Source organism: Ixodes scapularis, unplaced genomic scaffold (assembly GCF_016920785.2).
Source record: "Ixodes scapularis isolate PalLabHiFi unplaced genomic scaffold, ASM1692078v2 PGA_scaffold9__187_contigs__length_104089568, whole genome shotgun sequence".
NCBI classification, from domain to species: Eukaryota; Metazoa; Arthropoda; class Arachnida; order Ixodida; family Ixodidae; genus Ixodes; species Ixodes scapularis.
The window spans coordinates 3,275,731-3,298,906 of NW_024609884.1; the positions used below are offsets into that span (position 1 = coordinate 3,275,731).

The 23,176-nt window shown below is 44.8% G+C and overlaps 1 protein-coding gene across 1 annotated transcript in view; it reads left to right on the forward strand.

Moving 5' to 3' along the window:
• Nucleotides 1-22,825, forward strand: part of LOC8036311 (protein phosphatase 1 regulatory subunit 16A) — a 62,759-nt gene extending 39,934 nt beyond the window's left edge. Inside the window, 11 exon segments of the mRNA XM_040207900.3 lie at nucleotides 1,863-1,933; nucleotides 5,893-6,038; nucleotides 9,635-9,738; nucleotides 10,571-10,695; nucleotides 13,531-13,656; nucleotides 13,769-13,844; nucleotides 16,065-16,182; nucleotides 18,140-18,251; nucleotides 20,035-20,130; nucleotides 20,132-20,450; nucleotides 20,453-22,825. Of these exon segments, the coding sequence (XP_040063834.2) occupies nucleotides 1,863-1,933; nucleotides 5,893-6,038; nucleotides 9,635-9,738; nucleotides 10,571-10,695; nucleotides 13,531-13,656; nucleotides 13,769-13,844; nucleotides 16,065-16,182; nucleotides 18,140-18,251; nucleotides 20,035-20,130; nucleotides 20,132-20,450; nucleotides 20,453-20,496 (1,337 nt within the window). The 3' untranslated portion in view covers nucleotides 20,497-22,825.
• Nucleotides 22,826-23,176: the final 351 nt, after the last annotated feature.

The window sequence follows — 23,176 nt, forward strand, 5'->3', positions numbered from 1 at the left end:
TTCTTGAAGTAATTTACCCATGTATGGTGCATCGCGTGGGTTGTAGCGGGTGTCCCGCACTTATCATTAATTTTTGATAAAGTTTTGCTGTAGCATCCCCGAGATCCCCCCCATGTTTTTCACGATTTATCTCTTCATTTTGGGTGGGCGTCCTTACGACATTTTACGATAGTTTAAGTTTTGCTGTAAAAAAAAAAATCAAGGTTTTTAAGGGGCACCTTGTATATAACAGATTCTATTTTGTACATATATTATTGAATTTATATGGACTAAAAGAGCTAGGTTTGAGCTTTTTGGTGATTTCAAGTTTCATATAAGAACTTGCCAAACTTTGTCAAAATTCATCAAAAAGAGAAAGATTGACTTGTTTTTTTTTTTTTTTGTTTTTATTCAAAATTATTTTAAAATGTTACTTTTTTTAAAATTCATTAATCGTCATGAAATCTGTTTTGAAGTGTCATAGAAGAGATTTAGTGCAGTAGTGTGAGAAGTGAAAGAATAGCGAGCGGTCAGGCATGCGATTTCCGGCAGGTGGAAGAAACATCAGTCTTCACCTTGACCGCTTCAATGATCAATAACTTAAAACAAAAAATCCACAAAGCTTGCCGTTTGTAACGCGGCCATTCATTTCAGAAATTCTCGGAGAGCATGTTTTTTGTTTTTTTAAATGAAGAATTTGATTTTGAACTCGTGCCTGAATTGAGATAAAGGTTTCTTCTGCCAAGTTTTCCTGTGACAATAAAAAGCTTATAGCCATTACCCTCTGAAAGTGTTATGTGGGATACCGGGCACGTGGGGCAAACAAGTTATTATCGATGCGCCCGGAACCCAAGCTCGGAATTTCACATTTTTCCAACTGACCCTTCTCCACCCACCCTAAGCCTAATGGCTTGTTTAATTAAGACTTCTTATTTTTGTTTCATCTTTTTGTAAATGAAGACTTGATCGTTGTTCGACCGTTCAATCCCCGATCGTTGTGGAGTTGATCTACCTAACCTCCGCGAATGAAAGCCAGCTTTTTTCGGAACAGTGTTGCGTGTAAATACAGTAGGTGTGGGGGAATGTCACGCTAAATCTTTGCAAGGTCAAAGTTAGTTTTGCGCAGCACTGCTAGCGAGAACCGACTTTTCCACATCGCCGTGTATCTCTCGCAGTGAAGCTTCCCAACGGTGTATTCACACGGCAGAGATTTCTTCCACAGAGACGAGGAAACGTCATTGCGCTTCGGGGTCATGTGCTCGTCCCCATCACGGATGCGAAAGGTGCCGCAGGAATGGCGCATCCCACTGTTGAATGCCAGCTCCTCCCCTAGTGGCACTACGCGCATGTTTCAAAGCGCTCCCTGTAGTTTTCGCTCGGAGCTTGATTGCAATGTGACTTTCTGTTCCTTTTTATGTGTTTGTGTGCGGTTGTTATTTCCTTTTATTTAGAAATCTAGAAACGCACATATGTCAATCTGATAATCGCGAAATTGTAGATAATTGAAAATTTAAGAAGTGAAATGCGAAAAATTAAAAATTTGCAAACATCTGGAGCACAGAATCCAGCAGAGGCACCGGCGGCGTGACAACTGATGCACGTCAGCCAATCGTAAGCGGAGGCGCCGCGGGCGCCTCTGCTGGATTTTGTGCTCCAGATTTTTCCGCTCAGAAAGGGGCGTGGCACAAACTTCGATCACATTTTTAGTAGGGAAACGGACGTACCACAAGTATAATTTTTAAATTTCTAGGGTGCTTGGAGCCCGTAAGATAAGTTATCACCAAGAACAGACGATCTCGGAAACGTCTTTAGTGCACCTTTGAAGTCTTTATGGGAAATGCTTTTGAAAAATGACTCAATGGTGTCGTGTTCTTCTTTTGCAGTGAGGCGCCTCCTGATGCTTGGTGTCAGCCCAGACTCTACCAACGAAGATGGACTCACTGCCTTGCACCAGGTATAGCTCATAAGGCAGGCTTTTGTTTGGGGTTGGGTACTAGTTGGATGATGAAAAAAACGCTGGCAAACTAAGGAATCCCTTCAGTAGCCGTCTTTGCTGTGTGTTTCTTGAGCTCAGTGGACATAAGATGAAAGGATAACCGTTGTGATCAGTGGGTTAATTAACTAGAATCTGTTCATTAACTATTTAGTTGATGGTTTCTTGGGTCATGTTGCGATTGAAATATATATGGAAATTTTTATTGGAGACAACCAGTTTAAATATTCTAGAAAAGGCAACGGGTTTTGAGGTATTCGTTGATCAGTTTTTGCTTTTTTTCTCACGCAATTCCAAAAGTGGATACAGAATGTGTGCCGGAGGTCCTGCCCGCAGTGATGCTTAAAGGGGTGATGCAACAATTTTTGTAATTGAGTTGTGTATGTTTATGCAGCTGGAAGTTAGTCTGCCTCATCGGGCGACTTGTTTTTCAGCTGTAGATGAGAAATTTAGCCAGTGCAGTATACAACCGCTAGCCTGGGGTCTTTAACGTGCACCACGCAGTAGTGATACACGACCGCACGCCGGTACGATGCTCATCCAGATAGGAACGGGGAGGGGTGGGGATTGAACCCAGGAATTTTGGGTTCTGCAGCGCGAGCTTTCGCTCCACGTGCTCAGAGCTGGTGTGCGCTTGCCTTCTCGGTCACCGATCCCCCTTCAGTTTTTGTATATTCGGTAAACACTGGTTAGCATTAGTCCTCGACCCTCATAACCTATGGAAGATGCATTAGTTATTGCTCGTCGCGACGGTAGTTGCAGAAAAAATTTGAGAAAGACGAGCAGCATTCACTTGCTTAACTTGCAGCTTGACACAAGCGACCACTTGATCTGGAGAATGCAACCATTGTTTATGTGCTGGGGTAGTACAGGGCACGCGCCGAGTTGCTCCCATTTGTAAGGTTTGGCTCTTCCCGTATGGCAGCGTCCCGAGCCACTACCTGAGTGCATGTCGAAGCATTGATTGTCACAAGCCCAATTGGAATGCAGTGCGTGTGTTCCTTGTACAAGCCACATTTAAATATTGTCACCACGGGGATCGCAAAGCTATCCCAGGGAGTTGATAATGCCAACTCAACTTGGTCATCAAGTTTTGCCAAGGAGAGACTGAAAGAAAATGTTTATTCTTTAAATGGTGACAGAGAAGCTTTTTGGTAAGTGTACTTGGGTCCTACTGGTGTCGCTTGTGTAAAGTAAGAAAGGTACCTGCCCAATATTGTTGCCCCTTAAGAGAGTTTCAGTCAGGTTGTTGGGACAGTGTGTCCTAGGTGGATGCACTGACAGCTTGCTTCAGAGATGTTGACGTGGACAGGGCTCGAGCGACACGAAAACTTGTTGGATATTTCAAAGCCTTTTCTCGCCTCTGACACCATCAATGAAAAAGTGAACGAACATAATTTAGTAGTTAATTAGCCTACTGATTGTGGTAGTTATTCTTTCACCAAATGTTCGTCGAGCCCTATAAACGCACGGTGAAGACAACATCCATGCAATTTCCACCTCCTTTTTTTTTTTTTTTTTATTTTATTACTAAAGGTCATTTTGCATATTAAAACCAGCAGCATTCTGCCGATTATCAGTTGACGAATAGGAGATGAGCTTCTTAGCATTAACACTTTCGGTTTTAACGTTAAAAGTAAGAATGATACGTTGACATTGAAACGGCTCTGCTTGTTGGCGGATGCAGGCATAATCCTAAATACCCGGTTCACAAGCGCCTTCTTTGGTGAGCCAACATTCAAATTGACACATGCACAATGATCATCATGAAAACTAGTCGGACAAACTCCACACACAACTTAAAGAACTTGGCGATTTGTGGCAAGGAAAAAGTTTTCTTTTAAAAAAAAATGATTCAGGTAGCTGGCATTGACAGTAAGTCACGCTTTTCCCTAGGGTCACTATATCAGGGTACATGCAACTCACAACCTGGAGCATCTGCCATGATGAAGGAAGAATAGGAGAGGGAATGAACAGAACAATGCAACAAAAAGAGCAGATTTTATGCTGTGTTATTAACATGGTGAACACTTAACAAATCTACTGCATCCTGCATAAAAAAAAGAAGAAAAAAAAAAGTTTAGCTTGTTTATTGTGAATCTGTCTAAGCATCAAAATCATTGTTGTCTGCTGTGAGGCTGCGAGTGCGAGTTGAGAAGATAAAGGCAGCGCTAAAATAATCATTGTTTATTACCTCCTTAGCGGTGACAGCCGCATGGAACATTGCGCTCATTGGAGAAAAGCACCGATAAAGTCAAGAAACTGGCAGACGGACGTGGTGCCTGGTTTTTCAGTACGAAGTTCGGAATGCGCTCCTCCAAGGTGCAAAGTTTTTTGATTTGTATTCATCTGCAATAACATCTTGCAAGTAATGCAGGGAAACACTAGGCAGGCTTGTATGACCAATATTTATTTTTAGCCCTGATGAAATGAGGCAGCATTCTCAAACTCTTCTAGAAGCCTAAAATGTCCCACGGCTACTTCTCGTAGCTTATACACTTCTAAGGGTGCTATATATTCAAGGAGGAAAACTAGCCAGATCGAGAGTGAGGAGGGTCCGTGTCCCCTTTTTACTGTTGCACAAGAGATTCGTAGCGTCAAGAACTTGCGCTTCTAAACAAGGTTGTAAGGGATGGAGGAAGTGGCAGGATGTCTTGTCAAGAGAGATAACTTTCCTGATAGATCCAACTTGTCAACTGAAAGCAGCACCAAAAGCCAGCATTCCAAACTCTTAACGCAAAATCCCACGGGGACGTGCTGTTAAAAATACCAACATAAATATGTACACTTAATTGCCTAATGCTGGCCCAGAGCTCGCTTTGCTGCTTCGTGATTGAGGAGTTGTTTATGTAATGGCAGTGTGATGGATGGCACTGTATCTTTTTTGCCAGACCGATTTAAATGCCGAAATTCACAAATTTTTGCATTTAAAAAATATTTCACATACCCAAATAAAGACGGTGGGCAATGAAAGGTACCGCTTTGTGAATTTCATAAAATATTCTAGTGTTTCCAAAAGCTTCTAAAGTCGGAGAAATGTTAAAAAACACTCTGCAGTGTCATGGCGACCAGGAAAAAGTTTTCGCGACATGGTGTCTATGGACCACGTGATATTGGGACCGCGCAATTCTGCAGTTGTATGTACCGCGATTTAGTGAGCGTACTTTTCCCCAACTAGATTGCACGTTTTCACCCACCATAATATCCCACCATAAAACCCCGAAAAATAACCCACCTCTATTTTTGGCTCGATTTGCTACACAAAGAGCAGCATTCCGCCTGCTGCTTCTCATAAACGGCTTCCTCTCATAGACGAAAACAGTTTTTTACTTCTAACGTTTTATTCCAGTAATGGTCAATGTTGAAACTTTGGCATCTTGCTCGAACGTCTGGGGCTACGTTCTGACAGTGTTCGAGCTCTCCACAATGTCTAGTTTATTTTGCAGTGCAAAAAACAGAGTTTGGTTTTCTCATGCACATCCTGTACTGTCATCTTTGCTTCATTATCCCTCGCCGCAATGACAAGTTTGATGGGAAAACATTATCTAAAAATAGTGTTTTTTCAACTTTTCTCGATTGTACACCGAAAGTTAGCCCACTCCTTGTTTTTGCCCGATTTACTCTCGATTTTAGGTGAGCTATCTCTTGGGATATTCTGGTATGTTTGTGCAGCTCGCAGTTTCTCCTTTTCATTCTTGGGAGGGAATGATACTGGGAATGTACTCACTCTGAGTGTACTTTAAATGAGTGCATAGCGTAGCGCAGAAATGTGTCGCGGCTCAGCCAGACAGCGTATTCTTCATCTTGCATGCTGCCATCGGCCATTGCGTGCTGGGAGTGTTTGTTGTGGGAATGAGACACGGAGGACCCTTGCCCACCACTGTGAGTGCCTGCCGCTGACTGACTGTGTTTGTGTGCAGTGCTGCATCGACGACAGTGAGGAGATGATGAAGCTGCTCATAGACTTTGGGGCCAATGTGAATGCCAAGGACAGTGAGCAGTGGACTCCACTCCACGCTGCCGCCACGTGCGGCCACATCCACCTGGTCCGCTACCTCATTTCCAGGTTCGCCGCCATTTTTGGGGCACATTGGGATTTCCTAGAAGCAGGCTGCGCTCCTTTGCCGGCCGTCAAAACGTGATAGGATGACAATAGAACTGTAAGGTTTGCGAGAACAAAAGAAATTGTCATTGGGATTTAGTTGTGTATTGTTGACCACCATTCTAGCTTTGTATGATTCGATGAAACTATTTCCCTGTTCGGCTTACCTTTTAAGGGGTATCCACACGAAGGAGAAATCCGCCCCTTTCCTCCGCGGAGCGCGCATCACGTGAGACATACATCATCCCTTTTTGACACCTCGTGGCGCCGTTCTCTCCTTATCCTCCGTGGCGGAGGCGCGGAGGCTTCATACTCTTAGCATGAGAACTCCGCAAGTGCGCGCGGCGGAGCCGGGGACGGAGTTTCCCGGGTTGTTGACGTCACGACATCCGTCCGCGGAGTTCTCCTTCGTGTGGATACCCCTTTTGAGAGACTTGACCGATGGAACTACTCCCGCCCTTGGAAGAGGGGCGGATGCAATTGGCCCACCGTGTAGCTATTTCCTCCTGCGCGTCTGGAATCTGCCTCAGTGGCACATCTCTGCCGAGATGTCCGCAGCATGAGGGAGGCGGAGTGCAGAGAAGAATGGAGCTCTCGGTTGCCCCAGGAAAATTAATCCTCAGTTCATCACTTGGACATGCCAAATACCCGGGTCTTGGATTGAATGCCATCTCGTCAAAACACGTTTGGAAGAGTTTTATCGAAGCTCGGTTTTAGTCGATTCACACGGCGGACCATGATTTTTGTCTGTGAACCGTGTACCACGTGACCGTGGTGTCACTGATTCCTGCGATCTCAGCCTTGTCCGCGGACGCGCAGGCTGGTAAAGTCGAGTGCCTTGTCCCTCGCGGATTTTTGGCGGGCGATTGCCTTGAAAAGCATTTAGTTTGGCAACGATATAATGCTTTCTTTTTTTTTTTTGTTGTTGTTTTCAGATGATTAAAACAGAAATGGCGCATTGTTGTGTTTCGTGCATTCGCTGGTTTCTTTTGTCGCGCGATTCTTGGTTCCGCATGTGAAAGAAACTGCAGAAGCTTTGCCCGGCTGATGCAACGCGGGTTCGGTACTCCTTCAGGTCCGTGTCAAGAAGCTTCTGTCAAAGCTCGTCTAGCACACCCCAATAATCCTTGCATGCTTAATCAGCCTTTCACCAAGCAAGACCTTTCTTGTGGCTGTGGTGTACTTAAAGGGAAGCTACGGAGCTTCTTGGAAAAAATGAGTTAGAAGTGAATTCTAGTGTATTTTTACCCCGTGAACCCGAATACCCAAACCATTTGCTGCGTAAGTATTGTTAAACGCGAGAAAAACGCGAAAGACAGTCGCTGTCTATGACGTCATCGACGGCTCTTTTGGCTGCCCAAGGCTAGGGGGGCGGGGCTTTAGCCCTATTTTGAAATTGCTCTTGTGGCTCTCCGGCGCGTCGCATTGAAATATAATTTTGATATCTGTTATTCTAAAGGCCAAATGAACGCAATTCAAGCGTTTTTTCTCAAATGTAGAAGTGCCCCATCTTCCCTTTAAGTAAACCGAGCCACAAGAAAGGTCTTGCTCGGTGAAAGGCTGCATGAGCGTGGAGTGCGTGAAGGCATCTCCAAACGCCCTTTTGTGAGCCCAGAACTTGACTGCCTCTACGCCAAAGCCTTCTCCAGCGGGACCATGACTGTGTCGCTGCCATGCCTTAGGTTAGTAAAGATAGTGGCGCTTCGCACGGAGCCTATCGCAGTGTTCTGTCTTGCCCTGTACGTAATAGCGGCGTACGAATCTTTATCGCGGTAGCAAATGCCGGCTTCTCTCTTTGACACCGGTGTCGCAGTGCGATGTTGGAGCTTTGCGGCACTCTCAAATGGCAAACCGGTTTAGTCCGTCCTCGCTGGCATTCGCTCGTCGTCTCACTCGTGTGGGTGCGCTTGGGAGATGCACAAACCGCGGACAAGGTCGTCACATGATCAATCCATTCGCAGATCAGTCCGTCGTGTGAATCGGCCATTTATTGAAGCGGAGCCTGAGCGTAGAGAAACACCGTTTATCAAAAAGTGAACTTTGTTCTGAAAAATCTGTTCTGTCGACGTAAGCAGGTCTTTAAGCCGAGAAAGGCTGGTTCATGAGTCACTGAACTGGGCGTGTTTCCCCCAGCCTCCTTTCTCTGCCCCCTTAAACCATGCAAGACGTAAGCATTTTCTTTGGAAAAGAGTTGTTCCGTGCTACTATGCTTGGAAGGCGTCTCAGACTGGTGTGTTTAGCGTCCCAGCCACACATGGAAGCCTATGTGGCAACAAATGACCTTGCAGAAGCAATAAGTGTCGTGCTGTCGCAATCCTGATGGTTGGTTGTAGGAGCTCCGGTGAAAAAGACAAAGCTCCTGGTTGCCGAAGCATCCGTGAACCGTCGCACCAGAGAGCGACCTGCAGCAGAACAGGCATCTGCCACCATGGCTGCTGGGACACCGCCAGGATAGCGACCGGCGACAAAATGACACTTGTATATACGACGTAATCAGGCGGAAATCGAGGGACCACTTTTTTGGACGCAGTAAAGACAGCAATGGGAGACTCGTTCCAGGCAGCATAATGGTACTCTGAATACGCTGGTCATCCAATCCCCCAAGCAACTGGCTCGCTGACTGGGTTGGCTTCGTCTTCAGCCGACGCAGAATGGCTGAATGAGCAAACGCTGCAATGACTTGCCCAGTTCGGTGAATTCTGTTTCTCTAAGAACGAATTCGTGGAAAGGAGGCTCGTCGCCATTTTCTCTAAAGTGAGGTTTGCTCTATAAAGGGATATATAAACGGGAGTCTCTAAACCGGCGTGCACTAGAATGATAAGGTGATAAGTATTTACCATATCTTGTGATCGTGTCTGTCTGGAGCCAAAGCGTCGCATTAATTTTCCCCGAGTTCAAGACATCCCATTTCATTCAGCTCTCCTGCTGGGAGAGAATCCTGTAATCTCTTTTAGCTGAGTAATAAACTTTCTTACTAGCATTGGCCCTTTACACCAACTCTAGCTTCACCAAGTTTCAGGTTACATTTTTTTGTGAAACCCTTTCCAAAGTACATTGATTGTTAATTTAGTTGGATTGCGCCCCCTAAAATGACTAACTAGTGTGCAGCGTGTATACCTACATTCCCGGCATTCTTTTTGATGCTTGGGTAATTGAGCAAAAGATACATTACCATAAAAGACCGGGCAAGAGCCCACTAAATTTTTTCAGATAATTTTGAAAAAACAAATGGGGGAAGGGGCATCAATTTTACATATAAATGTACTGCATATATTTTCTCAGATCTCACAAATTTGGGAATGGGGGCTCAGTGTGAAATGGGCTGATGCGCGGTATTTTACTGTTGTATGTTTTTTGCAATCTCTGACGTCCGTCATGGCTGGCAGTTTGTTTCCCTCAACCACCCTATTTTTAGGGATTTCTTAAAGTCTTTGCTTAAACGCCCAGTATCTGACAATGGGATGACATGAGAGGATGGTTTTGAGATGATGCTATGCTCGAGCTGACATTAATGAGTCCAATTTTTCTCAGTTGCAAATTTTGTACCGGTTTGTTCCTAGGGGTGCAGACCTGTTAGCTGTGAATGCCGATGGCAACATGCCGTACGACATTTGTGAGGACGAACCCACGCTCGACTACATTGAATCGGAAATGGCCAAGCGAGGTGAGCCCATGTTTGGATTCAAATGTTCATACCTCCCTGCTTGGAAAAAGAAAGGAGCGTTCTGGATTGAGATTATTTGAATGTGATTCAAGGCAGACGGGGACCTGCCAAATGTACAGGACCATTTGTGCCTCTCAACATTTTAGCAGATGTGAGCCACCTGTTGATGCACGACTATGAGCCCAACACTTGCTAGGTCTGTCGGCTCCGCTCTGTTACAGCAATGTCGAGGCCATGAGGGCTTCCTCGGCTGTCACGGCTGTCAGTCGAGAGGCTTCCTCGACTGTGACTATGCCTGTGTGAGATGTAGCAGGAAATGGCATTCAATGATGCCTTCCTCATACTACATTTCTCACATTTAGCTTATTGTTGTAGAGAACCCCTCAGTCAAAGTTAGCCACAAGTTATTCAATGTACTCTAATGCAAAACTGCTGCAAATTTTTGTTTCTAGGAACATAACCTTTCTCATTTTTGCTTGTAATTTTTTTTTTTTTTACTTTTAGATGAATTTTGGACACCCATCTCACATTTTTACACACCGAGGAGAGAGGGCTTGTCTTTTAATAAGGACTCCAGTAAGAGTTTCTCGCTGGATTTTCATTTACTGTGGTTGCTCTAGATTCTTCAGCTACAGGGGCTGGATGCATGCAGCCTTTAATTTCACCCATGGAGATCCAACTCGTTCGCATCAACTCTCTTCTTTATGGTTACTTGGCTGTAAGGATCTATTCAAAGTACAGCCATGGTAGTTTGTGTCACTGCTTGTAGCCCAAGTTGACTGCTGGCATGAAAAAGTGTGAGTTGCACAATGGATGATGTGATCTGCTGCAGGAATAACTCAGGAAATGATTGACGAGACTCGGGCTGCAAACGAGGTGATGATGCTGAGTGACCTGAGAAACCTCAACGATGCTGGAGGTGACCTGGAATTCAGAGACGAGCAGGGCGCTACACCGGTCAGTGTTTTTCCTGCTGCCAAATTGTCACTTGCTGAGAAGTTCTCCAGCCCATCCTTGCTAGCCTTATGAGCTCATTTTATTCTCGTCTTCTCCTGTTTAGTAACTGCCAAGCGATAGCAACAATCAAGTATGCAGTGATGTAATTACTGCACCGAACTGTGCTAAAGTTCTTACCCTGCTACATCCTGTTTCATTTCGATGAGTGTGATGAATTTGCACCAACGTTGCGCCAAAATGTATCTTTACTTTACCGTAACAATCCTACCGCTTTATTAGCCGGATTGTTATTTTAGGCTTGTCTAAATTTTCATAACTTTCGTTTTAAGTAACATATTACTCGATTTGATTTCTTTATCAAGTACTGATCGCGCTCAGAGGTTACGCAGTATTCTCTGTTCGTGGTCTCTTCTGGTGGGTTAGGTAGCTTCGCTGAGTGAGATTCTCGCTGTGCACTGGTGCACTGCAGCAAACCTGATGCCGCAAAGTCTGCATCATGATTTTTTTTCTGTCGAGCTTCGCCGCAGCGCAGCCACATACTAAGGGGAAAACGCTTCTCCAAAACGAGGCAAAACAACACAGAAGTGTTGGGTGTGTGTGTATATATATATATATATATATATATATATATATATATATATATATATATATATATATATATATATGCACACACACACACACACACACTGACACTTACACTTACACTTACTTTGTAAGTGCTGATGTAACAACTGTACCTTGTACTAAAATTCTGAATAAAACTGCTACTATACCCGTTCTTACCTCAAGGACCGTAGTAAAAAAGTCCGGCTCCGCATTACTCATTTCCCCCTTTATGTAGAGAATTAAGATATATGTAGGTGAATTGTAGATTAGATATATGTTATCACGACCTGCACGGACCGGACCAAAGGCATCTCTTCTCTGACAACCAAATCTAGTAAGAACTACTTCGTGCCGCGTATGAACAATGCTCAAAACTTGCTTTTTCTTTAGGTGAAAACCGGTATAGTATTATAGACCATTCCATTTAGCGCTCTCTGGACGGCACCATTTTGTTTGACAGCAGCGCCCTCTCCATACATCCGGGAAATTCAGCGGGTTCGGCGGGGTAAAACGAGAGAGAGGGCATGCGCTCGACCCCACTAGCAGACGACAAACCGGGAGGTTGCCATTCTCCATCTTTGGGCTGTACCGGCAGGCTGTACGGAACATCGAACTCTCGCTCGTGGCTGCCGTTGTGAAGTGGTTCGCGTTCTTAGATTAGTTATTGCTACTCCAAAATCGGCCTATAGCTAGATTTTGGAGCTGTTTTTCTACTTTGGTAAATGATCAACTTGCATATCTTTTTTCCGTTACTTAAATAGCAGTTGAGTCAGCCGGCGGTACTATACCTCAACTACTGCGTGTATTGCGGCTGGAGTGCACGTTTTTATTTATTATTTTAGACCTCCACTCATGGTCGCTAAAGGCCTACACCAGTACGAACTTCGTATAGTAAAAAAAGGTACAGCCACCGGATTTACTTTTCGCCGGAGAGACCGGCCAATCTGACACAGTTCGCCCTATTTTTGTTTATTTGCACGCAGGTAACAGCGCAATTGCACCCTGTTAGTCTTTTTATCTAGCATAGTATTACACGATAACTGGCATACCAAAATCTGCGCATCTGCGCTTGAAATTTCCAAAATGACGCGATTTTAAACAGAGTTTGTACGCCAGCCGAATGCTAGGTACAGCTCACTCGGCGGAGCAGACGACATCGGGTGAGAGGAGGAGGGCATTTTTTTCTCTCTATTACCCTCTCTGCTATGACCCTAATGGAACGGTCTATAATAAACTGTAATATTCTGATTTTTTCAAATTCGAGATTTAGCAAGTGTGTGTGTATTGCTGGAAGATTTATATAAACTTCTTTATAAGCTTATTTTTTATGCCATCTCTTTGGTTTAGTTGTTACTTTTACATCGGTTCCATCTGTACGATGGCACATATATTAAAACTCGATTAGCTGAAGGAGTGGATGAAAACTTGAGAATAGTCTTGGTGAGTTCAACTGGATTGTTTCTAGGGCTTATTTATTGTTCAAAATTCCGATTTGTGTTATCATGAAGTCCTACATATAAATTGTCATTGATGTTAATAATAAAATGACAAAAGTTTTGTTTTTATATGGATTAAGAATTCCAGTTTAATTACAACTTTTAGGACTTAAATGAAACATCAACTTGGGGGCTCAGTATTATTCTGTTCTAACATGTCTTCCGTGGAATATACTCTTTGGCTTACTTTTGGCTCTGTAGCTACAATAACCATTCGCAGCAGTTCATACTGTCCTTCATCATTCAGCATAGTGTTGTCGTGCTTGGTACTAGTCTACATGCAACTGCTAGTTCTGTGTTTGAAGGAATTAAACCTGCCGTGCAGTCAATAACAAAAGGTTGCACGTAAGTGGGAAGGTGACATAGATAATGGCTCTTGATAGACAGGCTAACAGATTAATCTTAATATTTGCAGTGGTAGGAATTAAAATTCCGTGTAATCTTGTGCTTCAAAAGGTCCATTGGCTTCTCCAAAATGGGCTTTTAGCTGCTCCAAAAGGACTTGCTGAGTATGACCCCGTTTTAGGTATGTGTTGGAGAAAGAATGCACGATGGGACCACTTTGAAGTCAATCCAAACAGCTTGGCACCGAGCAGCGTCTAAAAGCTCCAAGGGTAGCTTTGGGACTTTGTTTTTTGCCTATTTGATGCTTTCATGTTGGCTTGCGTGTCATTTTGAGGGGCTCTGTCTAGCTGCAGTACTGATTTTCTGTGCCTCTGTTGTGTGCATGCAGTTGCACATTGCTGCTGCCAACGGCTACGTGTCTGTGGTGGAGTTCCTTCTCGATCAGCACGTGTCCACCGATGTGTGCGATAATGACCAGTGGCAGCCCATCCATGCAGCAGCCTGCTGGGGACATGTGAGTGTGCATTCTTGTGGTTCACCCATTCTTGGTTCGAGTTCAGGTGAGGCTTAGGAGACTAAGCTGAGCCCGCTGCGCAGTTTGTGACACACTTTTCTTTGTGCTGCAGCCCGACGTCTTGGAAATGCTGGTTCAGGCTGGGGGTGACCTGAATGCCAGAACCAAAAACGGAGAAACCCCTTATGGTAAAGGAAACACTCTCATTCTGCTGTGTTGTTGAGCATTCTGTCTACACCAGATAAAATACCCGGGTGCTTCATTCAGACCTTTTTTTGTTTTCCAAACAAAGCCCCCTTTGCCGCTAGGTTTGGGAGATACACTGAATGACAACAAAGCACCTCATGATTTGGTAAATCAGCAGCGACAGTGCAGAAGCCAATGACCCTTTACTACATGGTGCATATCAGTAAAGAATGTATGAAATATTACTACAATGGTTTGTGCTCAACTGCATGTGGATCCATATATGACACAGTTCAGCTTCCAGTGCCAGGCCTCCATCTATCCTCTGCTTTGACTAGTGACTGCTGCATTGTTTCGGTTTTGGGTTTGCCGTTCAGATAGCTTCTTCTCTGTCATACTTGATCGCATAGATGAAAGTTGTTCTGCCTATCGCACACTTTGTTTACTCTATGCTGGTTTGAGTGTGTGTCGGATATGGCGCAGTATGCAGTCTGTTAGAGAGATGGGAAAATATTGCAGTTGTGCTTACAATCGGTCAGAGTATACTACAGCTACCTCAAGGGCATAGACCTTTTTGACTGTATGTTGCATCTTCACAGATTCTAGCTCAGGTTGAAGAAAAGATATCACTATACCGTAGAATACCGCATATCCGCCCATTCCGCATTAAGCGCCCATATCCAAATTTCTAAGATCTGAGAAAATATGCACAGTACATTTATATGTAAAATTGATGGCCGGACAAGCGCCCATCCCCATTTTTTCGCGATTATTGCTAAATTTTGAGTGGGCACTTGCCCGGTATTTTACGGTAATACTATTTCATGTCCGAAGCAGCTGTACAACATAAACCGCAAACAAGAACAAAAGATCACTTCCCCTTTGGCTGAAGCCGTGAAGCACCCAGTTGCCAAGCGAAATTCTTTGTGGCATGACAAAAATGCAATGGCACTCACTGCTTCAGCAAAATCGGTACTTTTTTGCGTGAAATTTCATGCATCATAAATTGTATAATTAATGTTGCCAACTAAAAAAAAGAAAAATCTGCAAAATCGCTAAATTTTAGGTGCAGGCAGAAGTTTTAACATAATTTACTGCTATACTTAGTCTAAAAACGGTACAATAAATAAATTAAAAAGAAAACATTAGAAGGGAACTATGTTGTTAGACTGTATGCTACCGTGCACAAAACAATGTCCACTGCATGATCTTACTGTTACCAGGAGCCCTAAGCTGCACGATAAGACCAGGATATTGCCGCCTGCTGTGATTGGCTAGTGCCGTGCCTCTGACCAATCGCAGCAGAGGGCAATGCCCTTTGGTCCCGCTTGGTCCCGCCATGTAGCTTCGAGCCCCAGGTGTGTTGTCTTGCCTTACCTCGTGACGTACACCTCCATCGTTACAATTTTTAGTGTAGTATGTGGTGGTAGACCAAATTCACATGCTTTCCAAAACGTTTTATTTTCCAGTAGAGGTTTCTGACTTGTCTAATGTCGCTTGGAACTTCCAGTTTTAAAGTTTAAAAATCTATAGCCCCCATGTTTTCTGAATTTTTGTGCATACATAATTCACTGGGTGCATTTCATCTGGCAGACTTTGAAAATTAATTCATACATTCACGCACTAATTAGATGAAAGGATGTTTCGGTTTGCTCCTGTAATATCTCAATGGCATTGCAAGCAAAAGATGTCGATCTCATGTTTCTAAGTTGTCACAGAAATTGACTGACTTATTTATGATTGGCAAATTCAAAAAGATTTTAAACTTCCAGAAAAAGGGCTAACATGACCTGAAAACTACTAAAATGTCGGAAACCATTGATCCCGCTATACAACTCGGAAAACCGCTAAACTGGAAACACCGTTTGTGCCATATTGTGTTGGACAAAACCAGTTATTCGACGCATTCACGCGACCATCAAACTTAAAAGAAATGTTTGCCATAGAGCATATGGTCATGATATCTTAATTTAAAATATTTATTGGTTTGAGTAGAATTGCCACTACTGCCGATCATATATATCTGACACAAACCGATTTTTGAAAAAATTCTCGCATTTATAAAAATTTTGGAAAATATATTTAGTCCTGTTTATATGGTGACAGCCTGTATGAAATTGATTTTTTTGGGGTCAAAGGGTAATAAAAGTCGGGCGGTAAAGGGGAAAGAGTCGGAGCTTTCAATGAATGAGTGCTAGGGAGTGACGGCCTCTTTGCTGCAGATATCTGCGAAGACCCTGACCTGAAGGAGCGGATTGTGCAGCTGCGAAGCGAAATGGAGACCAAAAGGGCCATGCAGCCCAACAAGCTAAGGCGCACCCAGAGCCAAAACACTCGAAGGTAAGAGCAGTGAGCAATCATTAGAGAGTTTTAGTAGATTGTTTTGGCTCTCCCGCTATGTTATGTAGCGACGACGCTGCTGCGCGCTGCTAGCGGAAACGCTGCGGAAGCTAGCGGAGGCGTGCTACCTGACCGAAATAGCGAGGAGCGTAGCGCAGCGTACTAGCGTGGGTCTCGCGAGAATGAGTCTTGGCGAGATAACAGCAAGCCAGCGAGGGACACGATTCAAGATGGCCGCCACACCTGTCCAGTCTGTCCGCTTTGCGATCGCGGCTCCGAGGGGTGGATTATATATTGCTGCTGCGAGAAGTAGCCGCGACAAAGCCGTTCCAGGACTGCAACAGGTAGAGATTTATGGCGGACGTGCTAAATATGGCCACGGGGTGAAAAAAAAAATTCCGAGGACAGCTATTGTAAAATACTGGGGAAGTGCCCATCCCACCTTCACTGAAAAATTGGTTTGTCTAGACATGCGCACTTGTCCGGTTGAAGCAGTAAAAATCAAGATGGCGGCAGCGTGCACGAGAAGTGAGGGAATCGCGGCAGCGTGCACTTTTTACCAGAATGTGTCTCACAAGAGCCCTGGGACCGCTGGTTTTGTTTCCAAGAACATTGTCACACTGCTTTATCTCCACTCCCATTGATTCTGACATGGCTTCAGCTGGGCTGCTGACATCCAGCATTTTAGGGACCTTTCACTGTACCCAAGTGACCTAGACAATACAGTGAATGGTCTCCTCTCCCCAAGAAGTCTTTCCCTTTCCATTGCAAGGAAGCGTACATTCCCGTCATCCCCGCTGGTGTTCTCGTAGCGGCACTTTGGAGCTGATCAGAATTCCGAAGTTTTGAATATGTTAATGGTGGGGCTCATGTCCGAAAGTGGGCGCTTCCCCTGTATTTTACAGTAAGCACTTCTCACGAGTTGTGAATGCGAAAGCATGAATGTCGTTCTTCCGCCCCCTTAGTTTGTCTGCGTTATAGTGGCGTGAATGGCCAGGTTTCGCTTCTGCCGAGGTTGCGGCCGCTGACGATATAGGTGCCTCGGGTCGGTTCTGCCCTCGCCCACCTCTCTCCGGCAACGCCTGACGCGAGAGCGGCGGCCGAGCGCGCGCTCTCGGGAAGCTGCCGCCAATGGCTATCTAGGAGCCATTTTGTTCAGCCAATGGGAGAATGGGCATTTCTTTTGCGGTTACAGACGCCGCCAGCACCACTCCATGGGATAGTTAATGCTTTCGCATGAAAAAACTTTGTAATCCGTGGTGCTGCGAGCGAAGGGTGCGGCCTCCTGCTCGGCCGTTTTGTCGCAAGGACAGAACTGACCAAGGAAGTGAGTGAGCAGGCAGGTCGGAGGGATTTCCGTGGCGTTTTATTTTCAGTGAATGACGTAACGGAAGAGCTACGGTTGTTTTAATTTATTTTTGAAGATTTCTCTCGCTGGCTTTGACGCTTGACTCGTATCGGATTGGCTTGGACAGCTTGGCCGTCAGTTGTATTCAATTACAAACATAGTCATTTACTTTAAAAAAGAAAAGCAAAGATTAGCACTTTATTCAGGAAAGAATATTCTATGAAGAAGCCACTGTTAATCAAAGAATTGCTTTACAAATTTTGATTTTATGCGAGCCTTAGTGTCTGAAAGAGCCACTAGTTGCGTTGCGTTAGCTCTCGTACTGCTGTAATCTGTAGCGGGTGGCGAATGTTTTATTAAAACTTGAAATGGTGGTTCCGCTACGCCACATATAGCAGAGGTCGTTGCGGATTGTGTAGCATGAGTGACTGAAGCATCTACTAAAACACTATTGTCGGCTCCAGGAAAGGGAGGTTTTCGGAAAACTTGCGGAGCTTGTTTCAGTAATTGTTAATGCTCCAAATATGTAGCAGATGGAAGGGAAGATGGCGCAACAGTGACCAGGCTGTGCCTCTTTCTTTTTACTTGGATGCATTTGGTGTGGAGCAGCCAGTCGGTTCGGCGAACGAGCATCAGGGAAAAAGGGATGATCTCTCGGCGAGAGGCCCGGGAGGAGGCCCGCATCCGGCAGGAACAGCAGGCACCCGTCAGCAAGGATGAGGTGTGTGCTCTTCATTGTCTGTTTCATGTCCATCTGGGAGCAGACTCCTGGCAACGTGCAAGCTTTGCTACATCTCTGCCGTCTGCTTTTCCCCGGGAAATGCTGGCCGCTCCAGTAGGGTGCAGCCCACAGGTGGCAGCACAATGACTGCACGAGCAATTCGGTGCCGTTTTTTTGTTTATTGATCATCGACAGCTACATGCCTTTCCCGCGGTACATCGCAACAGAGACAAAACATGAAACATTCAGTCACTATATACATAAAAATATGGAACAAGATAAAAATCCACATCCTATGACAGCTCTAACATCAACAGGTTCTTACAATTAATCCGAGGCATAAACATATCAATGACAGATGACAAAAAACTATTAGAAGTCTTCCATATGGATGACAGGCAAGAGCTTGGAACTTTACAAGAGGTAAACATGGGCTTACAATGGATGCCGGACTTGGGTCCAAGTCTGGCACTTTGTCATTTCAAAATTTGTGGAAAAGTAACAAATTGTGAACTGGATATCTTTTTAATTTCTGTGAACGCTGCTCTTCCAAACCATGATGGTACGCTGACAGGGCCCCCAACACTACAAAAAGCTGTTTACAATGCACTCCTTTCCTTCATCCAATGTGCCGGCATTGAACAACTCTTTTAAACTTTCCCTCTCCCCACTGACCCGATGGGACAACTATAGGGACAAAAGCCTCTATATTAAAAAAACAAACGTTTTCACCACCACCACCTCTTCTTTTCCAAAGTGTGTCCATATCTAGCTTCTTAGCAGCCAGTTAGTCATAATAACATTTCTTTCTGAGGTATCGGTCATAAATTAAGCAAATATACTGGCTCTGGACATTTTTAATATGCCTAGATTTTGAAGAATTGAATGAATTCCAGGCAGTACATGCAAATTTCAGTGTTGAGCGGACAAAGCAGCTGCCCAGCACAAGTGCAGATGGCAATACTTAAAAACGCTCGGATAGGTAATTGTCAAAACCATGCTAAGCATCTTCAATGATCAAGCCAACACAGCATTAACACGAGAGTCCATCCAAAGCACGGAATCGCAAAACACACGAAGATCCCGTATAATAGATATTCTTTCTATTTCTGATATACCAAGCATGTAAGGACGTGTATACAATGTGTTTTTGACTAAATCTGAGGTCTTTAGTTTTTCTTGGATATAAATTGAGCCGATTATTGTAGCACCACATATCCATATGTTTAGTCATGCATAGTGTCCAAGATGAAGGCAAAGGACACATGCAGAACCGGCACTACTCCATCTTGAGTTGCCAAGTTTGATTAAGGAGCACTATCACTGCGTATAGTCGCAACAGGTCAAGAACCCAGGGTGAGGGAAAGGAAGGCTGGAGAGGAGGAAGCACACGGAATGCTGGAGAGAGGGGGATCTTTCCTTTTCCCCAGCCTTCCATTCTTGGGTTCTTGACCTGCCACCGACGATAGTGAAACTGCTATTGCCCATTACCCTATTTATCATTTATTGTGTTGCACATCTTGAAAGCGACTTTGGATTATTTCTTTGCTGGTATCTAGGCAGGACTTTGCATGCGGCATATTGCAACAGATAGAAATGGCCATTTTTTAAGGTGCCATCTGCAAGTTGGAGTGTGGATTAGCCAGCTCATTTTGGTACCAGTTCTGTGCATGAGGATCACTCTTTCCTAACCATATTCAGTGATACCCTTGCGGGTGACACAGTAACAAGAAAGGCTATGATGGGCCCCGGTCAGAACAGTGTCTTGCTTTGGACGCCTCAGGACGAAGAAGCGTCCAAGAAGGAGGCGACTCCCGAGGGCGACTCGAGTGCTCGGACGAGCCCTGGCAGTGAGCAGCCATCCCCCACCGAGGTGTCGCCCCCCCCGCTACGCCTCGGATGGCGTCCTGGCCCTGCTGGCGGACCCGGCCGCGGGGCCCCCGTCCTACTCTGAGCTGTCTCCAGCACGCAGCCCCGGTGGCAGTAGCACCGCAACGGAAGCAGTCAAAGTGGAGATTCACGTGACTGTGAACACGCAGCAGGCAGCACTGGGATTCTCCCCGCAGAACGGGACGCTGTCAGACCTCAAGAAGCACCGTGCAGACCTGCGCAACAGTCGAGGTTCCTTGACGTTGTCGTCGTCGCAGCAGCAGGAACTGGTAGGCAAGATGGCCGCTTCGACGGGTCACAACGGTCACCAGCAGCAGCATCACTTCAGTGCCACAGTACGCCGGCCAAGCTATGATCCGCCTCCATCTTCGCCGTCGACGTCCATTCGCAGGTTTCGCAGCGACCCGTCAGAAATTGTCGGGGAGCCACAGCGCAAGGACTGTTGCATGCTTATGTGATGGTGTCTGAGGTGCCTCTCGGCTCTGGCATTTGTCGCCAGCTTTGGCACGACCTGGAAGGGTACCGTCGATTGTGGTGCAAGCGGCCAGGGTTTCAAGTTGTTTGCCACGAGGGAGGACAATGTGGTTGGAGGATGGGTCAATCGGTTCCAGTTGGCGACCGATCAGACTTGTCAGTGGCCTTGCAGGGGAAATTTTTACACTCTTGCTGCACATTTTTTTCCCCCTTGACGCTCTTGCAGGTATTCAATGGGGGCCGGAAGAAGGAAGCAAGTGTCTATTTCTTTGTAGAACAATAATTTCAAATATGTGTGTGGCATTAGTGCATCGCCTCCTGGTTCATACGATGGGGTTGGGGCTTCTGGGAACACCCATGGCTGGGCCGAGAAAGGCCAAATATCCAGTCCCCCTCGAGCTGGCTGCTCTGGTGTGCTCGTAATGCCCGGCCAAGTTTTTCTTCATTTTTCTTGTGGGGTTAACAGAAATAGTAATATATTTTTATCGAAAATTATTCTGGCTTCAAAAGCAAGATAATATTTGACCAGATTTTATACATTCCTTTAAGTAAAACTCCACAATTTTTTTTTTTTTTTTTGTTACTAGCGAAAATTACAGGGAGATGTCCCTTTGCTTCCCCTCCTTCCTTATGCAATCCACCCGTCTCCCGTGGTTGTTAAGTTTTGATGGGATGTGTCACTCTTATAGTGGCAATGTTAGGACCAGTAACCTGCATTTCCACTGGTGGTCGTGATTAAGTTGGAAGTAATAACTAGCCACTGCAAAACTTTTTTTTTTTTTTGTGGTATTGGTGCTGTGCACTGTCGTAAGTTGTGCTTACCCCTGGCAAACTATTGGGATAGCAACCCCCTGGCAGCGACTTTATCGACGTAGCTTCAAAAGCAAGCCGGCGTGCATTTGTTTTGTTTTTTGTTTTCTTGTCAAGGCCTGACAAAATTAAGGTTGTGGCTGCAAAGACTTTAAAAAAATATTTATCTTGCTTTATTTTTTTTTTCTCACATCTTTTGGTGCGAAATGCATTTCAAGCTCATTCCAGAATGCCTAGCAAGTTTTCTGCGAGGCACTTTCCACATTTATTGGATGTTTTCTAGTGCCTCTTTTGTAAGCCCTTGGCGTGTCTGTTGCTGCAGCAAAGGGAAAGTGGACGCCCTATGTGAGAGCAATCTTAGATTCTCGCCTCCTTCCTTAGCATTTGATGGTTTGTGTCAAATGAAATTTGTATGCAAAGTGAAAAGTATGCAAAGTATGAAATTTGTATGCATAGACTAGAACATGTGGATTTTCGTTTTGGCAGTAGATTGGTTTTCTTTTTAGGATGAATGGCCAGATATGCCTTGTTCTCAGGTTTCGCTGTTGCTTGTTTTGTTCCATGTTCCAGCTGCAATACGGGTTGGAGCCTAGAGTACTGCAAAGTACAGCTTTGTCAGTGCTTTGCTTTTAGCATTCCAAGTCCCAGTGTGCCTAGCATTTTCTTGGCGACAAGGCGACGCAAGTGCAGCTAATGCGATGTGGACGTTTAGTCGTGCTCAAAGTAGTTGGCAGCAGCTTAATATCTATACATGAGCAATTTGCGTTAAACTTCAGAGCAGCCATCTCATTGAGAGTAGTTATTCTTTTCGTGATGTCCCATGTTCATAAAGGCTTTGGGGGATTTGAATGGTGCGTTGCATTATACGAGATTCTAAAACTTTGTAAAAGAAAAAAAAAAATAGGTAGGCTATTTTATTTAGTAGGGTAAGCTTTAGTCCATAGATGGAAGAATAATGCATTTAAGGAGATCTATTTGACGCTAAATGTGCTCCAGAGGCTACTCTCCGTAGAACAAGATGGGTGGAGGCGTAAGCAGTGTTGTACATGCTAGTGGCATCAAAATGGTGCAGACGCCTCATTTTTATCCCAAAACCAACAACTCTGCCTGTAGCTACTCAAACGGACTTGGCTTTTAAGAATTCATGTAGCAATTGGGAAACCCTGACCTTGCAGGATGTGCAAGACATAAATCATCATTTGTACAAACTGTATCGATGGGAGCAGCTGTATGTACTGGCAACAAGAGACTGGAGGGATGTCCTGGCCAGTTCCGTTGTTAGTAGGGGACACCTGTGGAGTTTGCTTTGTTGCACGCACTAGGAGCTGAAAGGATGTGCTTCTGAGCTGTGCTCACTCAACAAGAGGCCATAAATAAAGACCTGGGAATACTGTCCGTTACAGCAGAGCCCTTTGGTGTATGTTGTGGTGGGGGCAAGATATTGTACCAAGGGATTTTATACTTCTCATACGGGCGTGTGTGTCACTTTCTGGAGCTGCTGAGCTAAGTTTGCTCAATTTCTCTGAGATGGTACCACAATTAATTCAACGATAAATTATCACTTTTCAAACTAGGTCAGGCCTGTTCTCATCTTGAAGCAACACATGAGTCATGCTCTAGAAATGTATGAAGTGAAGACTTCATCAGTTGCCATAAAAATGAAGAAAAACAAACTCTGCGCAGTGATTAAGCAGTTTTATTTGAGCAAGTGGTTGGCCGCACATATCAAAGCCAAGCTAGATGACGTTCAT